Here is a 17,706-nt window from a genome sequence, read left to right as displayed (position 1 = left end):
GAAAAAGAAAAACACAAAGTAGTGGTATGAAAATTAACAAAATTTGCAAAAAAAAAAAAAAAAGGCAGCGCTTATATTTTTCCTATCATTATATTTATTATATTCATTCTGTAATATCAAACAATGTTAGAAAGGCAGGGAGGAGCTGTGAACAGAATGGCTCCTCTCCCAACGGCCTGTGGTATCAGCCGACGTGTGACAAGTTGCTTGGAAGTTAAACCAGAGCTTTGAAAAAGAAAATTAAACTCTTGATTTACATGTCCAGCTGCGGTGCATGCTGGGCTTGGAATCAAAAGACACAGGCTTCAGGTCTAGCTTCACTCCTTATTAGCTTTCTTTACTTCTCTAGGCTGCACTTCCCTGATCTGTCACAGGGACAGTGTTCTTAACTCGCAGAGTTACCATGAGCTCCGAATGAGATAAGGTATTTTGAGGTACACTGTAAAGTGTCAACTGCAGGATGTAAGGTAGCATTGTTATTCTTTCCTTAAAGAATGTTCAAAAGATTCACATTGTACAATTATGTAAAAACAGAAGCAAGACCTTTGGCCTGGTGGTTGTATTATTAAAACATGTGCAAACTAATAAATCTGAAACAAGAATGTACCAGGACAAGGTGTAACTGTTAGAAGCTTTCACTGCAAAGCTAAATTACAAATTGAGCAATGGCGGACTACAGGCACAAATTTTTCTGTTTTAAACAGAATATAAATTACCCAGCAATAGAGTGGTTGCTATGTCAAATAGATGTGAAAGGCAAAACTGGGGGTGGCTGGGATGTAAAAAAGCAGGAGAAGGGGCAAGAATAACTAAGGTTGAACAGTGAGGCTTACTTATTCTTCAATAACTACTGAGGCATCTGTGAATTTAATTTCACACACTTCAAATTCACACAGTCCTCTCCAGTGCTTCTGGAAACAAGAGCCAGGAACGATCACGGTCTGCTAGACTCCTCACACACAGTGACCGTCAGGGATAATTCCTGGCTGCTATAAAATCCCTGGCTGCAATAAAATGCAACTAAGTAGGCTAAGTGCTACCACTCAGAGTAATGTAAAATGGGCTCTGTCTACAAGTTCAAATACTCCTGAATACTGAGCCTAAGAGTAAGTAGGCCAAAAGAAGTGAATATCTGATCATATAAATAAGATTTTGGTAATTTTCTTTCGCCAACTACTTTTTAAACTTTTTATTCATGGTTCTTTTTTTTTTTTTTTAAGAGTCAAGATGTCACTCTGTCACCCAGTCTGGAGTGCAGTGGTGCAACCATAGCTCACTGCAGCCTCAAACTCCTAGGCTCAAGCGATCCTCTCGCTTCAGCTGCCCAAGTAGTTGGGACTACAGGCACACACCACTATGCCCAGCTAATTCTAATTTTTTTTGTAGAGGGGAGCAGTTTCACTATGTTGCCCAGGCTGGTCTCAAACTCCTTGCCTCAAATGATCCTCCCACCTCAGTGTCCCAAAGTGCTGGGATTACAGGTGTGAGCTACCGCGCCTGGCCTTCATAGTCCATTTTTATCCATACATTCACCCTTAAAAGGTTATCTTATACGACAGCAAAACACTTTAACCTTGAAAAAGTGGATCAAATTCATTGTACTACATATTAACTTATAAAAATGAGTATAATAATTCCAGTTTTCACAGAGCTCCAAAGTAACAGAAAACTCCCTTTCCTACTCCAGTTATGATACCCTTGTGTGGAGCCCCCTCAAGTAGTTACCTTTTCAAGTTCATCCAGCTTTTGGCGACTTTGCTAAAGGCCTCTGAACCAGGGGCTGTCATAGCTTCAAAGTCTACTAACTGAAAAAGAAAGACATTTAGGAACATTACTAAACATGGAGGACACAGGCTCAGCTGGAGATCGGTGTAACTTGTGTACCTTAAAATAAAAATCTGTAAATTGGGACTTAACACACAACCAAGCATGTCTCCCTTCCCCTCCAACGTACCTTCCCTTTGGGAATTTTTCCTGCTACTTCTTTCCCACTTGCCATCAGTGCTCCCACGATGACCGAGTAAGCGATCACACTATTTAAATAAAGAAGAGTGGTCAATCCATCCTGAACGGTCTACAGTTACCATGGTAAATTTCACCATGGACTTCCCATCATGAAAGATAAAATTTATTCAAAATTTCTTTCGAATAAAACACTAAATGTTTCATTTAACATGAAAATATGTCTATTTGTTTAAGAATAGTTCACTATTTACTATCAGAATGTATTTACTGGCCAGGCGAGGTGGCTCACACCTGTAATCCCAGCACTTTGGGAGGCCAAGGCGGGTGGATCGCTTGAGGTCAGAAGTTTGAGAGCAACACGGTGAAACCCTGTCTCTACTAAAAACACAAACATCAGGCTGGGCATGGTGGCTCATGCCTGTAATCCCAACACTTTGGGAGGCCGAGGCGGGTGGATCACTTGAGGTCAGGAGTTCAAGACCAGCCTGACCAACATGGCAAAACCCCATCTCTAACAAAAATACAAAAAATTATCCAGGAGTGGCAGCATGAGCCTGTAGTCCCAGCTACTTGGGAGACTGAGGCAGGAGAATCGCTTGAACCTCGTAGGCAGAGGTTGCAGTGAGCTGAGATCATGCCACTGCACTCCAGCAATGCATGTATACAATAAAGTTTGTAAATACAAATACATATGCTAGTCTTACTTTTTACGCATTAGAAATGCTGGCCTTCAAGGAAGAAATGCAGAATACATTCTCACAATGTACTAACTGATAGATGGTTTGGAGCTTTGGGCGTGTGTGTGAACTGCCAGGGCTCCGAGGTGGCTGTTAGAGCCAGGAGATTGTGGGATACCTTTGCCTGCTGGTTCGGAGGCTCGTGGGGCAAGGTCTGCTGCCCTGCCACTCCAGAACGAGTATAGAGCTGTGAATGTGCAGGTCTAGGGTAGGAGGCGTTTGCAAGGTGCTGTGCTTCTGTTCTTGGTGAGGGGAGAGAGGGGGCGGGCTGGTTCTGGGTGGAAGGAGCTGGCAAAAGGCCATGGGACCCGCTATCGTAACCACAGTGTTGTGCTTTTCCCAAAACAAATCGGCTCAAGATAAAGACAGCTCTCGCCCATGAGATAACGCATCCTAGCAGGGGGAAAGGATGGCACGAGCACCTTCAGAGAAAGCTCACAAGTGCCACGGGCGGACACCAAGCAAAGCGAGTCAAGGTGATTCATGGGGTTCTCCAGCAGGGAAGACTTCAGAGGCTAAAGACATGTGCCCTGCATCCTCCAGGGCCCCAGGGCTGAAGATGAAAGCGGCAGAGAAGGCAGGGAGATGTGGCGGACAGCCCATGCGGAGAGCCAAGGGGAGGAGAAAGAGCAGCGGAAGAGAGCGGTGCTGCAGCCAAGGCAAATCGGGGCAGGGCAGGGCTGGCACTGTGCATTGTGCATGCTGCCAAGCTCGGCTTGAACCCATGGTTTTCAGAAGGTGCTGGAGAGCTGCAGGGCACAGAGAGGAGCAGGAGCAAAGCTAGCTGCAGTGGGTATAGGGAAGAGAGAAACAGAAGTGTGGGAAGCACAACCAACAAACTATTTAGGACTGAAGGGATGTAGGGATGAGGGAGAGTTGAGGACAATCAGAGCTGCACTTCCTTCAATGTCACACAGGAGCCAGCAGAACTGCTGCAAGGACAAAGGACAAAGGATGGATGCTGGCTGTTGAGCACGGTGCCTGCACGTGGGGCCCACAGGCGGTGATGTGTACAGGCCTCACATCGCTTATTCAGTGGACACAAATAGCAATATTATGCTGATAACATTTATGTTTCTATTTCGTTTCAATGAGTCTTAAATACTATAACCAAATTTACTATCGCATTTAGGGGAGTTTTACTTCCTAAAGCATTAATCAAAGATAAAGACATTCAAGTGTATTATTTTTAGCCAAAACATCTTAAGTTCAACTATGTGCCAGCAATGGCAAAAGGCCATTTACATGATTTACTGCACACAGTACTGGGAAAAGAAGAATGAAATGAAAACTCTACAGTCATAGCCCTTGTTTTAATGATACCTAAAAAACTCCTGATATACAAGTAGCAAGAATTTATCCAAAACAGTAAAAATAGTACAGAGTGACTGGTGGCCCCAAAGTATAAAACATGAGGATTACGGGTCGCCTGACAGCCCAAAATGGAAAAGGGAGAGGAGGAGGAAGTTCAGTAAGAGGCTGGCAAATACAAAAAATTAAAACACACTGAGCACGGCGCATGGTACACAGTAAACTTCCCATGAACTTGTGTTGAATGGATGAATCCCTATCCTATTAAACGTAAGCACAGTATATTAGAACAGTCTTCTGTAATTATTTTGATGATGTGATAGACTAAGGAAATATTTTTTCGTGTAGATTTTGGAAAAAAAATAGGGAGCTCCTTACCATTTCTTTGTGTACTCTGTACCTACATCCATAACAGGAAGGATAAGCATAAAAGAACACATTTCTCAATTTAAAATAATTTTAATGACAGGATATTACTTACCTGGATCCTCGAGACAGTGGCATTAAATTATAAAAGTAATAAACTAAGGATAATATTAAGTTGCAGACAGCATCAGCCTCCTAGAAAAAAAGACACAGGCTCATAAACTTAAATACTAGATTACGAACTAATTTTTCATTAGGTGACAGGACACACAAGAATAATTTACACCAAGAAAAGGATTGTTTTCTTCCTCTCCCATAAGAACCTACTTTTCAAATTCTTGAATATTCTATACCCTTTTGTATCATTTTTTCCAATTTAGTTCAATTTAGAGCAATGTTTTCCCACCTGTTTCTTAAACTGCAACTCTTCGATAAACATAAAAATCTCAGTCTCCTTTAATGTTATTTGAAATGTCAAAATATATATTGTGACTAAAATTTTAAAAGGCATTTATTAACACCAAATATGTTTCCTCAAACAACATGCATCCTTACCCCAAATGATCTGGGTAAGCCCCTTCCCCTAATCTGCATTGAGATTTGGATGATGCTCAATTATGTATATAAACTTAGATGTTTAATTATATGGATGCAGTGATTAAATGTTGGAGAAATAAGGTGACTTTTCAAGGGTAAGGGGCATCCGTCCACTGCAGAACACAGGGAGGGGGTGTGGTGGGGATAGAATGTCCACCACACCCTGCTGCCTGCAACGACGCCACCTCGAGCCCAGGCGGACAACCAAGGGAGGAAGCCACAGACCAGGAAAGGACCATTAAGTGCAAAGTATACACAACTTCATTGTACTTTCCTTGCCATTAACTCATCAGAATACATCATCCAGTTTACATTCAAAAGCTCATTATAAATATATGGTTATAAGCAACAACCACAACGAAGGGAAGAAAATGGAAGGAAAAGGTGAAGAACAGGTCATTTTCATTATGGACCAACTTTTTTATATTTTGTCAAAGCCCAAACTTACGATAATGTTGTAGCACAGTACTAAATTATTAATTTATTATCCTCCCCATTACTGTAGTTACTAAATACGAGAATTTTTGCCTATAAGAAATAATAAATATTTTTTAGGTCAATTCAACCCAATTTCAAGCATAAGATGTACAATCTCAATGAAAGGGCAGAGGTTCAAAAAGTTTTAAAAAGAATCATGAGAAGAACAGAAAAATGGAAACAAAGAGAAACCTACCCCAAATTCTGATGAAAGAATCAATACTTTTCCTTTTGCTGTCAAATCTTTATAAAGCGCATCTATTTCAGCATGATATAATTGTGTCCTTTCTTCCGTGGTTTGAGTTTCCACAGAAAATAATATATTGCCAACTCTGAAAATACAAAAATAAGTGTCAAAGGCATGTATTATAAGTTCAAACAGCCAAACACAGAAAGTTTTTTTAAAAACCAAAGAGCATGCTGATGTGGCACTAAACATACACAAGAATGTGCCTTACCTTTCTAACTACAGACAAGCAAGGCAGGTGTCATGAGAATGCATTATTTCTTCATAAAATGTGATAGTTGCCTCACCTTTAAGTGATCAGTAACTCATTTGCTCACAGTTAAGTCTAACTACATGTACTTATTACACAAACTTAGGCTAATATGTGGAAAACAATTACACACAGTAAAGAATGGATTTAAACAACCAGTAAATATTTTCTAAGCCACCCCATTAGGATTAAAGGTCACAAGCAAGAACTGTGTGTAGGAAGATAGTTCAGGGACGACAACATGGTTTTGTTTTTTATCAAAACAAAAAAAAAGTGGAGCTTAAGGTCCACTTAGGTTCTATGGAGGATATAAGTTTGATACAACAGGCATTTTTTGTATAATGCCACCAGCAAAGTTTGCATTTAGTCCTTGGAGCCTACAAAGAAAAGTCCAGCTGCTGCCTTGATTGAGGAAGGAAGGAAGAAACTGGGCCACAAACTATTATTATTAGAGATGGGCTCTTGCTCTACCATCCAGGCTGGAGAGCGGTGGCATGATCATAGCTCACCGTAGCCTCAAACTCTTGGGCTCAAGTGATCTTCCTGCCTCAGTCTCTTGAGTAGCTGGGACTACTGGTACGCACCTGTAGTTATTTTTAAAAATCCATTGCAGAGGCAGAGTCTCACCATGTTGCCCAGGCTGGTCTCAAACTCCTGGCCTCAAGCAATCTTCCCATCTTGGCCTCCCAATATGCTGGCATGAGCCACCACTTCTGGCCAAGGGCCACAAATTATTATGAAACCATGATTCAGGTCATAATGTAGCTCATCAGAGGTTCAAAAAAAGAATTTAATTTGGACAACATAGAAAAAAAGCAGGAAAGGTCTCATGGGAGAAGTGGCCTGAACATGGGTCGGGATGGGAGTGAGAGACCCAGACATCAGAAAGCAGAGGTGAACTGGGGAACAAGCATTCCAGTCGGACTAGCAGGCCAGGTTCCAACAGGGAGACGGTCCAGGTCAAGCAGGAAATGTCTGAGGCCACTTTGTGAGAGGCTGTGAATGCCTGGCAGGGAAGCTGGTTTGCGTAGCCACAGGAAATGGCTGCGTATGGAGAGGGGAGAGATTTGCGGAGCTAGGGGAATGTCCAGTGAGATGGAGCTTTAGCAACATTGGTGAAGCGCTGCTGAAGCAGGAGACAGGAGATGGGATGCCAGGCAGAGTCGTCCTGAGGGGTCAGGAGGCCCAGAGCAAGGGAGGCAACAAGTGGAGCGAAGCAGGCAATTGAGGAAAGACGTCACATTTCAGGGGGAGAAATTTCATGTACAGTTGACCCTCGAACAACATGGGTTTAAACTGCATGGATCCACTTATACGAGGATTTTCTTCCGCCTCTGCCACCCCTGAGACAGCAAGACCAACTCCTCCTCAGCATACTCAACGTGAAGATAATGAGGATGAAGACCTTTATGAGGATCCACTTCCACTTAATACATAGTTAAGTATATTTTCCTTATGATTTTCTTTTTTTCTTTTTTTGAGACAGAGTCTCACTCTGTCACCAGGCTGGAGCGCAGTGGCGTGATCTTGGCTCACTGCAACCTCCCCTTGTGGGTGCAAGCGATTCTCCTGCCTCAGCCTCCTGAGTAGCTGGAATTACAGGTGCGTGCCACCATGCCTGGCTAATTTTTGTGTTTTTAGTAGAGATGGGGTTTCACCATATTGGCCAGGCTGGTCTCGAACTCCTGACCTCATGATCCGCCTGCCTTGGCCTCCCAAAGTGCTAGGATTACAGGCGTGAGCCACCACGCCCAGCCGACTTTCTTAGTAACATTTTCTTTTCCCTAGCCTACTTTACTGTAAGAATACAAAATGTAATACATATAACATATAAAATATGTGTTAATCAGCTGTTTTTGTTTTTGGTAAGGCTTCTGGTCAACAGTGGGCTATTAAATTTGGGGGTAGTCAAAGGTTATATGCAAATTTTTCCCTGCTAGGGGTGGGAAGGTCAATCCACCTAACCCCTGAGTTATTCAAAGATCAACTGTACTTATATAGTAATTTCATTTCTGTTTGGGAATCTGATCTGAGGATACATATCGTGGATGTGTGAAAAGGGAGGAGAACACTTTTTACATTAAATAGCACACCCTGCAATCAGGGGAGAATGATCTTTATTGGGAACGTACTTTGGTAAGAAGCTTGAGGTGAAGATCTAGACTTCAAAGATATAGAAAAGCCCTGAAATCTGGAAGTTGCTGAACTGCTGTTTACTCATGAAGGCTTAAGTTGTTTTTTGTTTGTTTGTTTGTTTTTGTTTTTTTTTGAGACGGAGTCTTGCTGTCGCCCAAGCTGGAGTGTAGTGGCGCAACCTTGGCTCACTGCAACCTCCGCCTCCTGGGTTCACGCCATTCTCTTGCCTCAGCCTCCCAAGTAGCTGGGACCACATGCACCCGCCACCACTCCCAGCTAGTATTTTTGTATTTTTAGTAGAGACGGGGTTTCACCTTGTTAGCCAGGATGGTCTTGATCTCCTGACCCCATGATCTGCCCGCCTCAGACTCCCAAAGGGCTGGGATTACAGGTGTGAGTCACTGCGCCCCGCCCTGTTTAAGTTTTGATGTGAAACTTGAAGAGGTGGCTCCTTGTAGCTTAGAGGAAAAGTATGTGAGAAAGTCAGAGCCCAAGAGGCAGAGGGGCTGCAGAATGTGAGTCACAGTCTTATGTTGAGCAGGTGGAAACCAGGGGGAGGATATGGCACTTCCCAAGGCTCTGCACCTGAAGATGGGGTGTGTGTATGGGGGTGTGTGTGTGTTGGGGGGTGTGTGCACGTGCACAGCTCAAGGCAATTCCACCCACAATTCAAGGAATATGGAGGCTGACAGACAAAGCTTGGATTTCAGATGTAAATAAAACTAGAGTTAACAAAAATGTTTACTACAGTGCTATTTATAAAGTAAAACAATGAGAAATACCCTAAGTGGTCAATAACAAAAAGATCAGAGAAATTCTACATCTATACACTGGAATATTATGCAATTACTAAAAATACTTTTAAGAATATGACTGGGGAAATGACTGTGATAATGTAATGGTAAGGGTAAATAGTGGAACAGTCTAACCTCAGTTTTTAAAGAAAATAACTTGATTTTTATTTTGTTAACTTTGCTTATCTGTATATTCTAAATTTTCTATAAGATTATACTACTCATTAATTATTAAAGCTGTTTCTCTCTCTCTCTCTCTCTCATAGATAGATAGATAGATAGATAGATAGATAGATAGGCTTACATATATATATATTTAAATCTACAATGGACTTCAATCTGCCAACTGCTCATCTTTTTTCATTTTATTAGTAAAAGCCTCCCTCGCGCCCCCCAAGGAACTTCAAAAACCCAGAAGAATGTCTTCCACAAACTACATCATACTTAGTATCTAGAAAGTCCTTAGATTTAGACAGTCAGATAATGTATCTGCTGGTGTCATACTTTAGATGTCAATTTTTAAAAATAACTGGTTATAACTGCTCACTGGACCTTGATACTTTTCATTTCAGGATGGAGCCAAAGTTCAACATGACAAAACTCTACAGCAACAATAAGCACAGGCACCCTTTCTGCCTCGTCTCTAGCTTACACCACATTAAGAAGCACACATACTTGTCTCCTGTAATCGTGATTGTGAATCCATCATATTCCTTCCCTTGGTCTTTAAGGCTGGGAACTTTCGTGTTCACGGTGAACCCATCCTTTGTTTTAGTATTAAACTGCTTTCAGGGAAAAAGAAAATTCACGTTACTAGTGTTTCATTCACTGTAAACCCCAACTGCAATTCTGTAGTGCTGGCTCTACCTTACATGTTTTTAAAAAGGGCCAAGGAGGTCATCTGATACAAGAGATAGTGTCCTGGTGGCCAAGGACATCTCTGCCTGTCCTCAGGCCCCAACAGAGCCCAGGTTATGCTCCCCACAGCTCCCACCAGAGGCCAGCAGAGAACCTCAGCACCAAAAGCTCACAGGTTCTTTTCATCAAGAAGGGGCACTGCTCACTTCTAAGAGCTCCCTTTGAATGTTTTCTCATGCCCATCTTAGTAGGCAGCAACTTTGAATCATGGCAGAATAGTTGCACCTAACATCCTGTAACTCAAAAATGCAACTTTCATACTAGTGCTCAAAGCAGAGTCTGATTTTTCTGAATAGTAGCCAGGATTATATCCACTAACTGGAGAACTTCATTCACACCCACACCCACACCCACACCCACCCAACTCTGTGGGCCACAGAGAAGTCGGTTAAGTTAAAGGAATTACTCAGAGTTAAGAATGGCCTTCGGGGTGATAAGTGTATGAACACAGTTTCAGATGTTAGCTTTCTGTTTAAAACATTTGGGACAAACCTGCAATGGCAATAAACAAGTTTCAGAAAATGACCCCCAAATTCAGTTAACTTAATATTGCCTTTTTAAAAAAATTGATGGACTGGAAGTTAAGAGAAGCAACAGTAACGTAAGAGAGGCTGCTACTTCATGAGGGGAGAGTTTGTCTAGAAACAGAAAGATGCACCAGGTGTCACCAGCAGCCCAGAAGCCAGAGGATGAGTGGCACAGGCCATCAGGGCCACAGCAGGCACTGAACAGGCAAGCATCTTTCATGCAAAAAAGCTACTTTCAGAAGAAATGCGCTAACACACTATGTGCCAATTCTCATCTAATCCTCACAACATACTGATAGCACTAGGTATGGTCTCAATCTTACAGATGAGAAACGAACTAGGTGAGACAAAGTCTGGCTGAGTCCCAGCCAGCAGGGAAGCCGCAGAGTTGGAATGTGAGAGTTGGAATTCACCAAAGGCCTTGGTGAATTCCAGTCCGCGTTACTTGCTAACAAACCGCCTCTAGGGGGCGCTGACATACAGGTTAACTTGGTTTTTCATCAACAGCACCGTTGTGCCTTTCAGTGGAAGCTGACCTGGTGCATTTCACCAAGCACTTTAAACACTGAAGTATCTTGTTGTATATTCCGCTGTGTGTGCCTTGCAAAGTACCAATACATCTGTAATCCTGGGTAAAAGCTGGATGTATAATGCTGAAGTGGAATGTCATCCCACCACAGAGAACAAGCATCTTACATCTTCCAAACAGTTGGGACTTCACACCAAGAGGCGCATTGAGACTGGCGATGCCGCGTCTCTCCAGCTGCATGCTAAGTGACTACAGTCTTGTAGTCCACTCTGTTTTTCTTCTTAAACAAAGACATATAAAATATTAAAATCTCCCTAAGCTGATGTTGTATTCTGCCTAATACCACAGGACATCTAAATGCCTGACTAGAATACCCACAAGAAGGCAGCCGAAGCGCCTCACGCACACTCCAGTTTCCTTTCTATATGCTACATCTCAGGGCCTGTGGTGAAGCCATTCTGCCCCCTGTGGGGCACTGAGGGAATTTATGGGAGACTGATTATTACAGGGATTGGATAGTTGGGAGCCAAGATTACTATATGTCCCACAGTACAAGCGATTGTCACACATAATGTACGATTTTCTAATGTCCCACTGGATTTTCATGTAGATGAAGAACATGTTTATCATTTAATCAATATGTGAGCCTGGAACCGACTGTTTTGCACTTAAACACTGATTATTTATTCTAAGTTTTCATACACACTGAATTTGCCAGGAATGTAAATAGCATATACATTAAGGAGTACACTATATATAGCTTGGAGCTTTGCTAAGCGTGGTTTACCATTTCAGAAAACCACATTGCCAATGACAACGTAGCTCACCAAATAACTCACAGATATGGGGCTGACGGACTTGTAACTGTCATATTCACCATGATTTTATGTGCAGGTGTGAAGCACTGGCTGCTGCTTTCCGGCTTCAAGAGAAGGCATGCCCGAATTTCCACATACTGAGATACACTGTGTGGACATTGTGTGAACTGAGATACTGAGATGACTTTGTGTGGACATTTTTTAGTAGGTGAGACATATTATCTATGAAGTTCATCCTAGTGCAATAAAAGAGTAAGTAAAGGGGGCATCTGAACATGTTTACTGAGTCAACACATTGAGTATGAAAAGGTTGAGGGCCGCTGTGTTAGTGCATCAGACCCTCACAATAAACTCTCCAAGGTAGTTCTGGCCAGAATATTTGGTCTTCAGCAGACAAAAACCTGGAATAACTGTAAAATAGGCTCATCTACACCCAGCAGATGTGGGTCCTGGGTCAGATGCTCAGCTCTGTTCATGACATGCTACTTCCTCGTTATTCCTTAGAAATGGACACACTTTGCTTATTCATACAAATTTCCTAAATTTTACAAGAATCAATCTCATCTACTATAGCTACAAGGAAAACATTTACTGAAGTTCCACGTTAGTGTTCAAATCACTAATTGGAAAAGCAATTCTAACTGCTGTTGGAATGTTTTGGGGTAGTTTTACTCCTAGATGGAGGAAAGGTTCACAGAGCTATAATTTCTTAATGGATTATACTTTAATCAAATAATTTCTGTCCCTTGTAGTGTTCTTCCCATTGAATTCAAATGTTTCCATTACTGATATTGCCACACATACTTTTCTTCTCATTAGCATTTGCCTGGTATACCTGGATCATACTATCTAGCTTTTTTTTTTTTTTTTTAAGGAGATGGGGTCTCACTCTGTCACCCAGTGTGGGCAAGAGAGGAAGACCCTGTCTCAAAAACAGAAACAAAAACAAAAACAAAAACCAGAAATTTATTCTGGAGGCTGGGAAGTCCAAGATCAAGATGCCAGCATCTGATGTGAGCCTTCTTACTGCTGCCTCACATGACGGAAGGTGGAAGGGCAAGAGAGGCCACTCCCTGAAGCCCTTTTTATAACGGCATTAATCCATTCATGAGGGCTCCACCATTAAACACTTCCCATTAGGCTCCACCTCCCAACATGTGTGTACTGAGGATTCCATTCCGACACATTCATTTTGGGGGGAACATATTCAAACAATGGCATTTACTTCTCTAGTAATTAAAGAAAATAGGTTATTTTGCCTTCCTTTAAAGGGTACTGAGTTTTGACAGGTAGTAAAATCACTAGCTGATCCATTTAATCCTTTAGACTTAGTTTCATTCTTTGTTAGGGCAGTCTATTTAGAAATGGTTCTCAGTCCTAGGTTGTGAGCCTTACTGTAGAGTGTGGTCTTACTTTTACAGTGTGTCCTTTCTGAGGTCTTAACTAAACGCCTGAGGTGTTCACAGGATCCATCCACATTGGCAAGGCCGAAACTCCAATGTCTCTCAGCACACACACCTCTGATACCTCTGCTCAGCTTTCTTTCCCACAGCAGTCACTCTCTGCTGAGCCTCTCATGGTCTTTCATTGCATGTTCATGACCAAGGTCTTAGTCAAGGATGAAAAGGAGTGCTCACATTGACCCCTGAGCACTCCCCAGCCTACATGGCCTCCTTCTCTTCTATACTCTGCTCTGCAAATTCCAGCCACTTTGGCAGACCCAAACTCCACTCTCTACCTCCTTAGCTTACAAGACCACTGTACTCTGCTTGGGCTCCACATTACCATGCAGTGGTCTAATAAATACTCCCAGTAGAAACCAGGGGTGACAGTGAGATTCAGAGTCTTGTAATGAGCCAGTGCCTGAAAATAACTGACTTATATTTTGTCCAGTTTTATAACTGCAATCATGTAGAAGGGCAGCTGAGTACCAGTTACTCAGCTGTGGCCAGAAGCAGAATTCAATTATAAGTATTTTTAAGTTTTCTTTTTTCTATATTAACTGCTTCCTCGCAAGCTGAGTCTGATGCCTGTATGTTCTTTTATTTTGGTTATTTTTCAGAATGTGTTCATACTAGTGATTTCAAATAGCATTTAATAATTCTGAATTCTGTTTTAAAAAGTGCTGTTGGTTTTCTTTTCCTCTAAAAACATGGACTGCCATGCTGATGCTAAAGTTACCTTCATAATTGGAAGAAGGTCTTCTACTTTGTGTACCTTTTCCAGGGCTTCTCGAACTTCCAGCAATCCTTTAGGATTATTAGCTCTTAAAGAGAGACAGAGAGAGATGGCAACTGAGATTAATGCAGAACTGTAATAATTAATCATGCTATTATCTTTAAGTTAAATAAATTGACCTCAATTTTGAGCTCAATACTCAAAATGGTAGGCCACAAATAAAGTTTCTAAATAATGGGATAGTTCAATTCTAATGAGTTTTGGACTATAGATGAAAATTAAGGAAACAGCAGCAGACGAGAATTAAGGAAACATTTAGAAGGCAAAACAGGAAAAAGCAGAATGGATCAATAGTCACTGTTTGTGTGAACATGTATGGTTATGAGTTTGCTTCTGAAACCCTGATTTTCCTATTCCAGCTCTAAAATTAGATGTAGATGTTTTGTTTTGCTTTTTTCCTTCTAAAGCTGCTCAAATGAAAGTATTCTGCTAGGTTTTTCCACCAATCTTATATTTACTTGGTGATATTTAAGCATTCAGATCTTTTCCCCCTAGTGTTCTGCTCATTGTTTTGTATATACCATCCTGCCTTTCACGTGAAGGAGAATAAGTATTAAAGCTGAAATCCCTAACAGATAAATCCAAAGAAACATCCTGCTTTATAGAAGAAAGAGACTAGAAAAGTCACAATAGTGCATGTAAAGTTAAAAACACTTCAGTTGAGGTCTATGGATTTTGTAGAGTTATTAAAAAGAAAGTGATTATGAAAGCCTTTATGATTCTAAACACTATGTAAAAATTTGATAGACCTTGTTTAGCCTGTCAACAGGCTTAGTTCTCAAGTTTTAAAAATACAACAAATATAAAATACATGAAATCAACTCATTACTAAGAAGGAGAAAATTAAAGGCTTACCCATGATAAACAAGAATTCTATCTTTAATAAAATGAAGTATTTTCTCAAAATATTCCAGGTATCTCATGTTGATCACTTGACCCCTAAGGCAAAAATAATAAAATTAAGAATATTTTTATAGAAGAATATGCTCAAGCCAACATCTAATTTCAAAGTTAATTTTTAAAAAAATAAGAAACTATGAGAATAATGTAGAAAAAAAAAGTCTGGGAAATTCACTTCATAGTCAATGAGTGGAGAAGCAAAGCACTGTCTTAGCAAGACTGCCTGCCAGCTCACAGGGCCTATCCTGGCAGGAAAGGCATCAAACTCGGCGCCAGATCAGTCACAATGGGAAGACAAATCCCCCAGCCCTGAAGTGAGGTTCAGACTTTCATATGAGCATCCTCTGACAGACCCCATCACTTGTGGGCAGTGTGCTGTCCCCTCCCTCAGTTTTCCCAACAGCATTATCGAATACCCTGTCTTGCTCTCTAGCTCACTAGCAGTCTCCTTTCCTCTACCCACTCTGAATATTCTTTTCCTCACATTTCTATCCCTTCTGATCTTTTTCTTTTACACTCTCTCCCAGAACTCCATGTTCAGCCAACATGCTGAGTCACATGACACAGCCGACTGCTCCCAGGACATCGCTCCCTGGGTTCCTACCAGGCATCCCAAACCTCAAAGATTACTGTCAAGTAAGAATTCCCTCCTGCACCCCACACTTCTCCCAGCCTCCCCACTAAACGTGTTCACCTACTTTTCATTCTGGCGCTCTCTTGCCTAATGGAACAACCATGTACCTGAGAGGGAAGGTGGCCTTCCTCTAACTCCATGCCCTCTCTGATTGCAGCCCACTGCCAGTGCTCCTGAGTCTACCTTCTAAGAGTCTAGCTCTTCCTCTCCAACTCACTACCATACAGCTTTCGAGACCTTTGCACTTGTCCACCTGAACAACTACATAATTTTCCAACCTCCTCCCTTACCTCCGAGGTTCCTGCCTCCTCTCCAATCTATTTTGCCATCTGCTGCCAAGGTGATCATCCCAATGTGCAAATCTGTTCCTGTTACTTCTCTGCTTATAATCCCTGAATGGCTCACCATTGTTCTCAGGGGAAAAAATTCCTTAGCTTGGACTACAGAATGATTTATGTTCTGACTTCTGCCTATCTTTCTAGCCTCAATTCCTGATACTCCCTTAATTGCAAACTCACTACCTGGCATAACAAGTTAGTCACAGTTTTCTGATCATACCTAACTCATCCATTGGTCCATGTTAATCACCCCACCTCTCTGTTTTCCATTTTTCCAAACAGATCTGGTAGCACCAGAAGGCTGAATCAGGCACCCCTTCTCCAGGTTCCCATGGCATCCTGTGCATGTGATCACCTCACTCTTAACACACTGCATAGTAGTTGTCTGCTGGTCTGTCTGCTGTGAGCTTTCGGCAGGTGGGGCTGTATTTCCCTTCTGTATCCCCATCACACAGCACAGCACAGCACACTGGCTGATCCATGGTAGTCTTCAATTAAAGTTAGTTGCTTGAGTCTACCTATCTATATCACAAATTATTCCATGAGAAATAGGAATATACAAGCCACAAGGTGAAAATAAATTTTTCTAGAAGTTAAAAAAATAAATACACATACAAATTATATTTCCATTAAAACCCAAACTTAAATGTCAAAGGTGTATAGAATATTTTCCTTTTTCTTTTTTTGAGGCGGAGTCTTGCTCTGTCACCCAGGCTGGAGTGCAGTGGCACCATCTCGGCTCGCTACAAGCTCCGCCTCCTGGCTTCACGCCATTCTCCTGCCTCAGTCTCCTGAGTAGCTGGGATTACAGGCGCCCGCCACCACACCGGGCTAATTTTTTGTATTTTTAGTAGAGACGGGGTTTCACCATGTTAGCCAGGATGGTCTCAATCTCCTGACCTCATGATCCGCCCGCCTTGGCCTCCCAAAGTGCTGGGATTACAGGCTTGAGCCACTGCACCTGGCCTGAATAATATTTTCTTAATTCAGCTTCCTTGAACTAGAAGCATTTTAGAGGTGACACAACTACCATATTTATACATTTTATCTAAAATTAAATTCATTAAAAGATGGGCTGATAATATAGGTCCTCTTGAAACTGATATTCTTTAATATTTGTTCACCATTTATTTAGAAGGCAGCTAGGCACATAAAGAAAGGGTCAAGAAGTGAGCATTTCACCCATGTCCCCAACTAGCAGAGGCTCTGGACAAAACAGAAGTTTTCCAGCCAACCTGACTTGTCCTCCCCAGATGGCAGCTTAGTTACCAGATAGTGTTATTTATCCAAGCCCTTTGTGTATTGAGGTGGGATGGAGAGCCTTTCCTCCACAACGAGAGACTTGCCAAGAGCCATGTAATATTATTAACAGAATATTATGGTAAATGTAATATTCTCCATCTAATCATTTTCTATGATGTTTTAGGACTCCTTAAAGACTGACGCCCTAGGAAAACATCTGCAATCTACCCTTCGGTCGTGCTCTATATTAGACAGAAGGGCCTGGGGAAGGAGCATGGCACATACTATGTTTCTTTCTGCAGCTGGGCTACAGGAAAGGAATGCAGGCAGGATTACGTAGGTGTATGTTCCCCGGTCAAAAAGTCACCAGGAAAGGAGCAATGGGTCACTCCTGGTCTCCATGGCCTGTGTCTTGAGAATAAAGTCCTAGGAAAAGAAGAAAGATGCACAAAAAGTTCATACCTGATTAAATTGATATGGTTGTTAAAACCTCTGCTAAGACTTCGTGCTGGCATTTGATCTAACCACAGCACAGGCTGGTCTGGGTCAGCAATCCTATAAAACAGAGACCTTTATAAAACCAGAAGTGTTCAGAAGCATTCCAAATAAAACATGTAGAAGTGTTTGCAAAGGTGGTGGTAAAGCAACAGCTAGTCCATTATATGATGTTCATACCTACAAA

At 41.8% G+C, this 17,706-nt stretch overlaps 1 protein-coding gene across 8 annotated transcripts in view; it reads right to left on the bottom strand.

The window, feature by feature from the left end:
* Window positions 1-17,706, bottom strand: part of TTC13 (tetratricopeptide repeat domain 13) — a 109,951-nt gene that overhangs the window by 28,361 nt on the left and 63,884 nt on the right. For 5 of the 8 annotated variants that reach the window (XM_033199106.1, XM_033199107.1, XM_033199104.1 and 2 more), the window contains 8 exons: window positions 17,487-17,579; window positions 14,766-14,849; window positions 13,854-13,938; window positions 9,556-9,665; window positions 5,650-5,785; window positions 4,495-4,574; window positions 1,955-2,033; window positions 1,726-1,805 (listed from right to left, as the gene is read on the bottom strand). In XM_033199106.1, coding sequence (XP_033054997.1) covers window positions 1,726-1,805; window positions 1,955-2,033; window positions 4,495-4,574; window positions 5,650-5,785; window positions 9,556-9,665; window positions 13,854-13,938; window positions 14,766-14,849; window positions 17,487-17,579 — 747 coding nt within the window. The remainder of the gene's footprint in view (window positions 1-1,725; window positions 1,806-1,954; window positions 2,034-4,494; window positions 4,575-5,649; window positions 5,786-9,555; window positions 9,666-13,853; window positions 13,939-14,765; window positions 14,850-17,486; window positions 17,580-17,706) is intronic. The other 3 variants (XM_033199105.1, XM_033199109.1, XM_033199111.1) reach the window with 1 other exon arrangement.

This window comes from Trachypithecus francoisi, unplaced genomic scaffold, assembly GCF_009764315.1.
Source record: "Trachypithecus francoisi isolate TF-2019V2 unplaced genomic scaffold, Tfra_2.0 Lachesis_group5, whole genome shotgun sequence".
Classification (NCBI taxonomy): domain Eukaryota; kingdom Metazoa; phylum Chordata; class Mammalia; order Primates; family Cercopithecidae; genus Trachypithecus; species Trachypithecus francoisi.
This window is presented reverse-complemented; position numbering and strand designations above follow the sequence as displayed.